Below are 12,258 nucleotides of genomic sequence, written 5' to 3'. Positions count from 1 at the left end.
TGTCCAGGGGTTGTCATAGGGCAGGTGGTGGGTCGATAGGCCTGGTCAGTGACCACCATGGCTCCTGGTCAATTATAAGTCGATAAATAAGATTAGTGTGTGCTTCACCTCACTGTGTGTTCACCGTGTGAACTTCTAGTTTATCGTGGGGAAACCGAGGGAGCGTACCACTATGGGTAAATAGAGGGGTTTCGTGGGTGAAACCATTTTGGCAGGGATGTTTTAATGTGTATTACTAATATGGGATTTTCATCTGCACAAAACTGGTTTTGGTGGGAGTAAGTTGTTATATTTGTGTATTATGTTTGCTTGTTAGATTTATTATTTAGCAATAACTGTGAACTTGAATTTGAATGCGGTTCCAAGTTGCTGCTAGTGCACAATTGTTTATTTTTTAAATACTAATAGTAGCAAGATATAACCAGATGGGCCTTACATAGATGGGAAAGTAGGGCTTCAAAAATATTGGCACAAATTATCGGCCGGAATTCCATCATAGGAGCAATATTATTTTTCTTTTTTTTTCACTTATCGGCCAATAATATATCATCCAGTCAATCAATATTGGCCAATAATATATCATCCAGTCAATATCGGCCAATATATTGTGCATCCCTAAATTAAACTATCATAGGCATGTATTTACAAGAAATAGTTATATATAGTGTTAGCTACTATCTGTGGATTCAGCTCTCAACGGCAGATCTAATCATATTTAAAATACTTTTATATGAATATTTGTGTCGTGTATTGTTTTAGATGTATGGAATAAGACGGGCCCGGTCAAGCTGATTCGTTGGTCACCAGACTACAGTGTTGCCATGGTGACATGGGAATGTGGTGGCCTTTCTCTTTGGAGTGTGTTCGGAGCTCAGCTTATATGTACTTTGGGAGAGGATTTTGCGTGAGTTCCATCCCAACCCCACCCCACCCCCAATGCGTGCACACACACACACAGTAAATTAATCTTACATTTATGTTCCGTCAAAACACAGCCATTATTAAGGCTGCAAGGTGTCTACATTTTCTATTCTATCTTATTCTCCCTGCAGTTATCGGTCTGATGGCACCAAAAAGGAAACATTAAAGATCAACTCCATGGTAAGTATCTTGTCTTTTTAGGGAGGCATATTCATTCCTACCAGAATACCATTCAAATTAATATTATATTTTTGGGTAGGCGTCAACCGATTTTTATGGACAATACCGTCATCAATATCTAATGGTAACTGATATTTTGGGCCGAGGTTCATTTCTTTGGCTGTTTGGTTATTTGGCTGGGAATAAACAAATTTATAAAGGAATCATGTTTCCACAGTATACTGTATAATAGTATACTGTATAATAAGTATCCGCAGTTTACTGTATAATAATAAGCCTGGAAGCCAGCCCGAATTTACCACACCCACAAAATTTAAGTTCAGTATATTTGGTCGGGAGTCACTCCATTGAGAAGTCTTTGCCCAAACCAGAGGTGTTTGGGTCAATCAAATTGTTTGGACTAGCTTTATACGTGGGTGGACCATGGAGGTATTATAACTGGAGAGAGTGAAGTCCCTCCCCCATTCATTTCAATGGCCCATGCTAGGTTAGCTACTTCAGCCAAAAAAGCTTTAAATTGACCGTAGTTTTATGAAAATGGCGTTTCATGGGCACTCATTTCCTGCACCAGCTATAATTAGCCAATTAGGTTCTACGTTCTAGACGGAGACAACGACCATTCATTTTTTGAGGGTAGGGCGGACACAGTTTTCTCTGAATATCTCGAGAACCGTAGGGCCTAGGAGTAGGGCTGAGCGATTAATTGCATTTGCGATATGATGAAATGTGATTTTTAAAACAGCAAAAGCTGCGATTACACTTCATATAATGTTATGTCACCAAAGTGCATTCATACTTGCCCTTGCCACCGACTCTGCACACCATTGAAGAAGCAAAAAACTTAAACAAGAGGACCAGCTTACAGTGTCAAGAAAGGTCTGATCAGTAGAGCTACTTTGGTTAAATAAACCTCTTCATTACCTTTTGCTGGAACCTGCCATGTCCCTGGTTCTAGTTCCTAATTCCCCTGTACTGCAACTCTCGCTGGCATCTTCGTTAACTTCTCCAGCTGACTATTAAAACTTCACACTGTTTAGGCTGCACAGCAGCCATTCACCTGTGCTGGTAACTTTGGTACTAGAGTACAGTGACAGAGGGGGCATTTGCGATATCCAAGGGGGTTGAAACCGCAAATATTTAATGTCACGGATAATGAATTAAGGTCTAACGTTATCTGCAATGTTAACCACCAAAAACCCAGCTGTTCTAACATTAGCTTACCAGCTGAAGGTCTTAGGCTACTACATACATGCTAACTGCTGATAACTTTGCCTGTTTAAAGAGTTTTGTCTCCGTGATTGGCTTTGTTGTGATAACAAACTAGTGCTGCAACAATCTAGTTTGTTCCGATTCACGTGCAAGAGGAGAGGAGCATGTCTGTCCGTGCGTGCGTGCACAAACGAGAGAGAGAGCGGAACAAGGAGAAGCCGTGTTAGTGCCACTGCATGTAACTGTTAACTAATGAAAGATCATATCTACATGAAACAGAAACAAAATTCTAACGTATAAGAATTGGTGCATGTTTACAAGGCTGGAAGTTCAACAAATATAGGCCTACTAATGTGACTGAAGTAGTCAAATAAAAAATATTTAATTCATATCAATTCATGCATTACCTAATGCTATCATAACATAGGCTCCAGGAAAGAACAATTTATTTTTATTGTATATAATATTGTGTTAGTCATACTATAGAATGATATATTGCTTGTCTTTGTTGAATAATACAGAAGATAAATAGCTTGCATATTAAATCGCAATCACAATATTTTTGGGGAAAACTGCAATTCCAAAATCGTTCAGCCCTACCAATTGCATGCAGAGGCATTTTTTCCCTGAATTGGTGAAACACGCCTCATCAAATCCAAATGGCCTGTTACCAGACTCTTGAGTAGTTAATCATATTTAAACTTAAAAGTAGAAAAACCTGTTCATGTGATCATCTGATCATGACTCACTTTTAGTATCTTGGCAGAAGCAGCCAGATAGTTCCATACTACTTAAAAGACTACTTTAGCATTACTTTGGAGTCTACAGAAATACTACAGCAGTGTTTATGGTAACATAGTGTACACTGTTAGCAATCACAGGATTTTGTCAGTGTAATACTGGGATGCTAGCTAATCTTGGTGTAAATGGAACAGGCTGTGGCTAAACCCCTTTTTCTCTCACCTGCAGTGCTGGGGTGCAGAGGGCTACCACCTGTGGGTGATTGGCAGGAGTGAAGGAGGCATGGCCAGCCCAACCACACTCCAGCAGTCTGGCATCCTGCAGTTTCAGTTCATCAAGAGTGCACTCACGGTCAACCCATGCACGGTAGGGACCTAAAAAAACATGCTGGACTGCTTGATTCACACCTAGGAGAGAAAGACAAAACACATTACATCGGAATTTTCTCAGATGCTTAGGTGATTGTCATGTAACTGAAGGTAGTTCTGGCAGAGTCTCAATTACAGGATGTAGCCTTAATGAACTGAACAGCACATGTTGTATCACACATAGAAATTGACAATTCCTTTATACCACATGATATAAGATATAAGATAACTTAAGAGGTTAAAAATGGGTATTTTACGGGCACGTCAAGGGAGGAAACAGTCCCATGAACCTTACCCTTCCTGGAGTCACAGGAACATTTAAGTTGAAATGGTCTTCATCTTTAATATTATTGATTATAATTATCTCCTCTCTCCTTTGCTTTCTTTGTAGTTTGGTATCATTGTGTACACCACACTGGACAAGGAGAATTCTGGTAATTTCTAGATCTCTGTTTCTCGAGGTCACAGAGTACGGTTGATACGAAAAGAACGAAAACAATCAGTTCTACCTAGCTCAAGTTGCTGCAACCAATGGTTCATGATTCCCCATGTTCATGCCCCCAGAGTGTAGCACTAGCAGCTGTTGACTGCAACAAGTAAAGCTAGGAGAGAAACAGAAATCTATGTGAAAAATCGCCAAAATTCTCCTCACACAAGTTTTTTTTTTTGTTTGTTTTTTTTAGAAGAAAAGTTGGCCAAGGCGCTTTTATGATTAAAAAAACTGCTGGCAGCAAAAAGCAGTTTCATTGCCATAATGGCATGTGCTAATCACACGTTAATGTTAGCTAACATGCTACTGTAGTTGTTGTTTTTTGAGCGACTGCAATACACATTGACCAGAACATTTGGGACACCTTTACTCCATTTGGGACACCTTTACAGTTTAACTTTCACATCATATAGCTCATTGTGCTCAAAGTCGATCGTAATAAGTTTCTTCACTTCTACTATACCATCTAGGGGTTTTGGAAAATAAACCACGGCAACAGTAAGACCACACATTAGAAGTACCACGAGTTCTCGTGAGCCACCATTGGCATTGCTTTTGATCAGTGTTGGGCAAGTTACTTCAAAATCGTAATGTACTATGCATTACTTATTACTGTCATTTCAAAGTAATTTGTTACATTATAATATTACTGTCTCTGAATTGTAAGGCATTACACTACTATTGCATTACTTTTAAGTTACTTTCACCAAAATATCTAGAAATATGGATTTGCCATTCTAAATGCAGTTTATTATGCTCAATGCAGCTTGCTCTTCCAATGGAGGGAGATGTGGTATAGCATAATGACTGAGCTAGGCTTAAGGCAACAGTAGAATGCAATAGGCGCAGTGCTCATAATGCAATACAAGGAACAATCATAGTCAGAATTTTTTTTAAAACCGACAAAAGGTCAAAGTCTGGTAAATTGTGATAGAAATATTGTAACTTTAAGGCCTAGGCCTACTCATTAAAATCAATAGAGAGCTTACTATACAAGGATTAAAGTTCTCCGTCATAGGACGGATTTCCGTCAATTTGATTTTAGAAATGTCATATTTGAGATCGATGCAGAGCCGATGAGAAAATAAATAGGGGGGGGGGGGGGGACTCTCACCTTTGCTTTTCCAAAGAACACGTATGGAGGACTATAACGGTCTAAAAGTTGGATTATACTGAGATGGATTACATTAGAGACAGCTGATTAGGTTGGCCAATCCGTTTAACTTTTTTGGATATGATATTGTGAGCTCTAGGCTATGTGCGAATTCGGAGAAGAAGCGTAGGCTGCAGGGTAGGAATTTCACGGCGGCCACGACGGCCATGGCCGTCGTAGCCCCATTGGATTGGCCGTGAGGCTCCTTTGAAAATCAGAGGTTTACAGGCCACGGTGGCCTTGGTGCCCCCTTCTTTCAATATTCTGCTTTGCGTCCTACTAATAGCGATTTTTATTTAGCCTGTGGCCTGTCAAAATTATCTTAGCATTCACAGCGCAAATTAATTTAGTCTTTTACGCAGTGGAGAAAGTGACAGAGCAAAAAAGAAAGTGCGTCCAAATTCACCCATTCCCAGTTGAACTACTCGCGAAGTAGCCTATTCATCACACAGACATCACAAGTATCACATGAAAGAGCTTTTTCTCAGCTTTTAAACGATGTTAGCCGATAATTGCTGTGTTGAACGGTTCGCGAGAAAAGTAAATAATATAATTCAATTTAATCATACATTCTACGAAGGTTTTGCGTCCCATGATCTCCCCACCTATTCATCTCGGTGGAATACTTTACGAACCCTTCTTTTAACACATGACAATCCATATATCAGAATAAACAGGAGACCTTACCGAACACAAAGGTGTAAAGCAGTCCCCTGTACAGTTAGCCGTTCCAGAATTTGAATTTGCAGTAAAGTTCAAAATACATGGATGTCTCCAAATTTGGGCTTTAAGTTTTACAATGTGTTTAAATTGTTCCACATGATTTCATAACGGGACAAATACAAAATAAATGTTACAAATATCGCCTAGATATTGGTAAATCAGAGGACAGCTGACTAAGAGTTTGTGAAAGTAGCCTTAATGATCACAAAATGCTAAGCATGCATCTAGGCTATTTGAGTTTCTTAAAGCTGAGCTGTGCTTAAATTGTTCAATACATGATTTCATAACAGGCCAAATATAAAATAAATGTTATAGCCTAGATATCTGTAAATATTAGATGATCAGATGATTTACAGTTCTATGTAATATGTCATGTTTCATGTTTTTGTAATGTTTCATACAGTGATGCAGGTCTACTGCAGTGAATAGGCTAAATAGAACTTTGATAATTTGTATAGCCTACTACTGTATAGTTAACTTTGGCCTTGGTGCCCTGACATGTGACCTTTGTGCCCCCCACCAAATATGCCCAACTGAAGGCCAAGTGGCCTTGCCCCCAGAATGGTGAAATTCCAAGCCTGGTAGGCTGTGTTCTTTCCGTGCATCAATGTAGACAATTTCTTACTATCGCGAACTCTTGTCAGGGGAGAGGTCATTCATTTTGGGTGTCACCTATGACTTGAACAGATAGCCTTCTATGCCACCCGATGTAGGCTACTATTATTGTTACAGTTTTTAATCAATGCAACTAACATTATGTGTAAAGCGACGCAATATAAACCGTAGCCTATGCAATTTATTATCCCGTCTGTTATGACATGTACAACAATGTTTTTCACAATTTGCGACGGAAGGTTTTGACTGAGCGTGTTAGCATAAAAAAAAAAATATCACTGTCATCATCGCGAACTGTTGAAAGGGGGTCAGTCTGTTTGTGACGCACAGACAGCCTTGTAGCCTATTTTGCTTAGGCCTCACTTTTAACGACAGTAGGTTGTTAGTGTATGTTGACAAAAAATAACCATACAATTAAAATAGTCAACTTAAAACTTTGCTATAAAATAGTATTAATTTGTAGCACAAAACCATAACCAGTAGGCCTACCAGAACCTCGCATATTAGCGTCATGATTTGTGTGCGTCTATTTGGCAAGGCCATGGCTGTCATGGGTGCGTTGTTGCTAAAGGAAGACAAGTGTCAAAAGTTAAAAAATAAATGGAGATGGGCAGTTGTTGGAAACGGGGGAGAACTAACAAGCCATGGTGTAAAGAAGTTAAAGTGCCAGGGGTTTGCTTTTGCGCGGTTCGCTTCAAGAAAATTGTTTATGGATGCAATAGGAAAACGTTTTAGCACGCCACCAATCAGAAGACCGCCATAAGGTTAACGTTCGTGCACTTCAGGACATCTTCCCTACCTGGTGCAACTAGCCACCACGACAGAGGTAGGCTACGTTAATCTATGGCTGACCGTTTTTAGAAAGTAGGCTACATGTTCTTTCATAGCGCAACACGACCTGTCCCTCACCATATCGCAACCTCTTGTCAACCAATCTGTTGCTGAAGACAAAAGCACCGTCTCCAGATTGTCGTTATCAAATGCGCAGACCTCCTGCATGAGCACACACAGTATTGCTGCTCATTGGAAAACTGAGTTGTCTGTAAAACTCAAAATTAACATGTTTTCATTAAATGCGGATGAGGCAACAAATGGAAATACTGTATGAACAATATCTAGAATGTTCTGATTCGTTACTTTGATGAGGAAATGGGAAGTCTTGCAAACTTGATTTTATAGATTTTACTTGGTGTTGAATTGCATATTAACAAGAACAAAATCTCCCCTTTAAACACTTTTGGCCTGAAGGTGTGTTAAAGCCTTTCTACAATATTGCTGCAGTAGAAAAGAACAGCAATGGCTAATCAGCAATGGTCAGGGATGGTACTAAAATATATTTTTGTTCATCAGGAAAACTCAATCTCAATCAAGAACACTCTCAATTCGCCTTATTCACATGGCGGCCATTGGCGGCTAAAACGAGGCTACAGGGTACACAAACCATACGATTGTTATGTTCTATGCATTCACCTGTAGGTGGCATTAATTATATAGTAAGTGTACCCTGTAGCCTCGTTTTGGTTTAAACAATGGCTGCCGTGTAAATAAGGCTAATACTCCCTTTACTTTGCTGTTTGCATCTTTTTGTACATTTAAAACCAATAGGTCGCGACCGCAAAAGGGGTTCTATTTTTATAGGTAGATATGAACAACGTATGACTTATGGCCTGAAAAAAGTTCAGTCAAACGATTTTTTTTCACTTTAATCCCTGACTATATTGTAAATCAAAGCTTAAAGGAACCGTATGTAAGATTGTGGCCAAAACGGGTACTACAATCACTTTCAAATTACTGTAGAGCGGTGTATCCACTTCCCCCCCCCTCTGACTGGAGTTGGTAACCGGATGACGAAACACTACTGACTTTGTGATTAGTAGATAGGTGGAGGGTGGCGCATTAGGCCAAAACACAACATGACAACATCAACATCAGTTGAGGGCTGCAACTTCACTTTTTAAATGACAATATCCTGGCCAGACTACTGTTGTCAGTGATATAAGTATTTGAAATGAACATGATTTCATAATGTCTAGTGACATATCAGGGCAATTTTATGATTAATTGAAATACAATTTTTACATACGGTTCCTTTAATAAAGACATGTCAAGATGGTGGCCTGCTGGCCATTTCGGTGCCCTAAGTGAGTGGCTTTGAGTGAGTGACATTTAAATGATAACTTAAACACCTAAAGTAAAATAAAAGGCCTATTATTTACAGACCATTACTGTGTATTTTTAAACATTAATTTCTGAAGAAATGCTGTTTTACTTATAAATGGTGCACTGTCACTTTAAGAGCATTGATCTTTACGTTGTCATAATGCCCTTTTGCTTGTTTAGTTATCTTGTTTACAAGCCTTATTTGTTTGAGTTACATTGATAGCACAATATTAACAATAATATGCACAATGTTAAGTTGTTTTAAGCAACCTTCATTGCTTTGGAAATGGAAGTATGCAATGACATGTTGCTTCACATTTCGTGAATACAAGTGAATTATGAGCCTGGTATCCACCTAGCTATCTGAATGGAATGCGTTTCAGTCGACTCAGCATATCATGTGCTTCATGTAGCCTAAATGCTTGGAAAACGAATGATTGAAGACCCACCAATTCTAGTACTACGTGGTGATTGAGAGAACCCAAAAGGTATCAAACTTGCATGTAACATCGTGTTAGTGCATTTTGACATTGTAAACGTTATTGATGAAGAGTGAAACGCAGTTTGCAGTAAATCTACTATTCATTGGTTACATTTGGGTGCCCCCTCTGTCCTTTGGTGCCCAACGCAAAGTGCGTGATGCGCGTGGTGGAAGCGGTGGCACTGCCAGGCTACACAATCTTTTTCTGCATTTCTATCGCTTTATTCTCTTCAATTCAAGTTCACAGCACAAAGCTGACATGCACAACAGCATAGTTTGTGTTTTATCAAGAATCAAAAAGATTAGCGTGGCACTACTTTAGATGTTTCATTAATTTACTTGTGCTATTTCGCGAGCTGAGAGATCTTTCGGTTTCGCACACAAAGTGCACTAACTATTATGTTCTTCATAGCCTTGTCTCTGACAAGCTGAAAATAATGAGCGTAGGCTTATGTCCATCCAGCAAATAGAGTCCGCCTGCGAGTCTGCTGCAGCCACAGTCATATTCAACCAGTATCAGGAGATAACGTTCTACTATTTTGCGCGGATTTTTTCTCCTCTGTTGTTCTCGCATGGTGTTTGCGAATATGTATCAAAACAAAACAAGCGCTTAATTTTGGGTTAAACTGCATTGTAACGCGCGTTACTGAAGTTTGTACCGAGTAAATATTACCCAATTTTTTTTTTTGTAATGCCTTACATTACCGCGTTACCGCAAACAGCAATATATTACAGTAATTACATTACAACGCATTACTCCCAACACTGCTTTTGATACAGCTCCACTCAAGTTGTAAAGTGATACAATAGGTGGCACGACACTGGCTGGTTGGCATGATAACTTAGCTATTGGATATCATGCTGATTTTTCAATATTTTAAACAAATGCAAGATACATATAGCTCCTTTAAAATGTATGCTTGCAATAATGGATCTATGAGTCAGAATCAACACCAGGAAAGTATCTTTACATAGAAATAATATTGTGTTTAATAGCATCTTTAAACTTTAAATACAGATTATCTTCTGTGAACTGCACATTTCTCAAAGCCATGTAAATGTCTGTCCGCTTGAAAAGTGTGCAGCGTGTAGATATTAGGGATGCTCTGATACCGTTATCAGGTATTGCTGTGCTCATATAGATCTGCGTTGAATCTATGCAGCCTTATATCCCTGCACAAATGGTTCTCCCATTGAAACTACACCTCACCTAACCTATGCAAGTGGCATACACTTTGTTGAGTCGATGTATGGCTGCTTGCATGGTGTGTTGTGTAGCTCTGCACTTCACTACTCTAGTTGGGGAAAAGTAAACAAGCTGTTATTTTTTCCCTCTTTCTAGAAACTTGCCCTCATAGTGGCTGTGATCATTTTAATTAAATAATATATTTTTTTGGCTTTCAATTTGACAGTCCAATTATCATTTCACACAACAAAACATGTGTTTTCAGTCAAAAATACCATAATTGCAAATGTATTTGATTAGATTCCACATGTGTATCATATGCTTACGTCTACATTTCAAACGCACTTGGCCATCTATACATGAAAGAAGCCCATGTCTATAAATTATTATAATTTTGCTTATTCAATAAATGTATGTGCATCTTCTGGCAGAGTAACCAGGAGCAAGTGCTCCTACATGGTGAGGACCGGCTTTACCTGACATGTGGAGACTCTACTCAGGCCCAAAGCATCCCTGATCCACACCTGCCTAAGGAGAACAGCCCACATCATGGGCCCACTTCACTTCCTGCCACCTCCCCTAGCATTGCTCAGGGACTCAGCACTTTACTTGGCCATAAACACTGGCATGTGGTCCAGGTAAGTCTATTCACATCTGTGGGTTGATGTGTTTGAGTGCAGCACATCAGATTAGACTTGATGAATGTGGGATCAGCTGGATGTTGTTTAATGAATGTGCTTACTACCCACACCATGCATGTTGGGCACTGAACTAAAATGTGTTATCCTGCCTTGTTCTCTGTCAGGCGAGTTGCCTGCCATATGTGATGAGAAATAAGTAAAAATGACATCTATTGTGGTGTTTAATGTTAGTGAATGTTTCTCTTTTACAGATTCATAGCACATATCTAGAGAGTAACTGGCCCATACGGGTAAGCATGTTCAAATGAATTAATCCGTTTGTTTGTGTGTGTGTGTAGCAAAGATTGCATAGCAGCAGTTGCAAGGATTACACAGCAAGAATATGGCTGTGAATTTAATACAGTATATAGTGTGAAAGCAATCTGCAGAGAAAAGGGAGACACTGCACAGACCACCAGCAGGGGTAGCCAAAAAGAATGTACCTGTGACACCTTAAGGCAGTGGTCCCCAAACTACGGCCCGCCACCTCATTTTAGGTGGCCCCCCAAAACATGTCCGTGGTATATAGGATCCTGCCCGCATGGGAGTACGACATCGTCAAACTATAACCTCCGTAATTTCCCCCATTCATTCTCTATGGCTGGTCTTAACAGTGCACATGTAATACTCTTTTTGTCCACTGGTGGTTGTTTTGGCGCATCGAAAACGGAATGAAATGTATAGTAGGCCTACCTGCAAACAATGTAAGAGGCCTCTGCTGACTGCATCATTGCTCAAAGTATTCTAAAAATGTATCAATTAATTGTTAATAACTAACTAACTTCTATTCAAGTCATAATTCTGGAACTTTCTGGTATAATTATTTATATATATTTATATTATATCGTTCAAATGTTCATACAGAGTTCACAAAGTTCTCATCAGGTGAGTGAAAGTTAGAATGGTGGTCATTTCAGATGTTTCTGCCACCACTTCATAAAACTCATAGTTTGAGAACTTTAAATTATTTGTAGGATATTGCTTGTTCACAACTTGAGCTGTGTATGCAAAGTTCAGAGTTCAAAATATACTTTTGGGACTCCCTGCTTATAGTTTTGAGAATGCTATTATTAGTATTATTTCATTTGAGCTACATTTTACACTGATATGGCATGATGGCAATATAAACCCAGATAACAATGGTATTAAATTGCAATAGCCTATAGATTAAATGTAATGGAATATTCAACTAAGGTAGACTGCCTTTGTTCACAGCGCTAAGCTATTTATGGTTACTGATATACTCAGAGTCTCTGGCCCTCTCTTAGAGCCAGGCATAGTGAGCTGGCCCTCGGAAGAAAAAGTTTGGGGACCACTGCCTTAAGGGGTAGCGGAAGAGATCAATAAAAAA

At 39.3% G+C, this 12,258-nt stretch overlaps 1 protein-coding gene across 5 annotated transcripts in view; it reads left to right on the top strand.

Moving 5' to 3' along the window:
* The window catches only part of ric1 (RIC1 homolog, RAB6A GEF complex partner 1), a 132,738-nt gene that overhangs the window by 107,857 nt on the left and 12,623 nt on the right, over positions 1 to 12,258 (top strand). For all 5 annotated transcript variants that reach the window (XM_076284900.1, XM_076284896.1, XM_076284898.1 and 2 more), the window contains exons 9-13: positions 760 to 904; positions 1,053 to 1,101; positions 3,280 to 3,417; positions 10,659 to 10,865; positions 11,120 to 11,158. In XM_076284900.1, coding sequence (XP_076141015.1) covers positions 760 to 904; positions 1,053 to 1,101; positions 3,280 to 3,417; positions 10,659 to 10,865; positions 11,120 to 11,158 — 578 coding nt within the window. The remainder of the gene's footprint in view (positions 1 to 759; positions 905 to 1,052; positions 1,102 to 3,279; positions 3,418 to 10,658; positions 10,866 to 11,119; positions 11,159 to 12,258) is intronic.

The sequence above is a fragment of the Alosa pseudoharengus genome, unplaced genomic scaffold, assembly GCF_046254945.1.
Source record: "Alosa pseudoharengus isolate Yale_2024_CS ecotype anadromous, Long Island Sound unplaced genomic scaffold, YU_APseudo_1.1 YU_APseudo_1.1_scf_14, whole genome shotgun sequence".
NCBI lineage: Eukaryota > Metazoa > Chordata > Actinopteri > Clupeiformes > Clupeidae > Alosa > Alosa pseudoharengus.
This window is presented reverse-complemented; position numbering and strand designations above follow the sequence as displayed.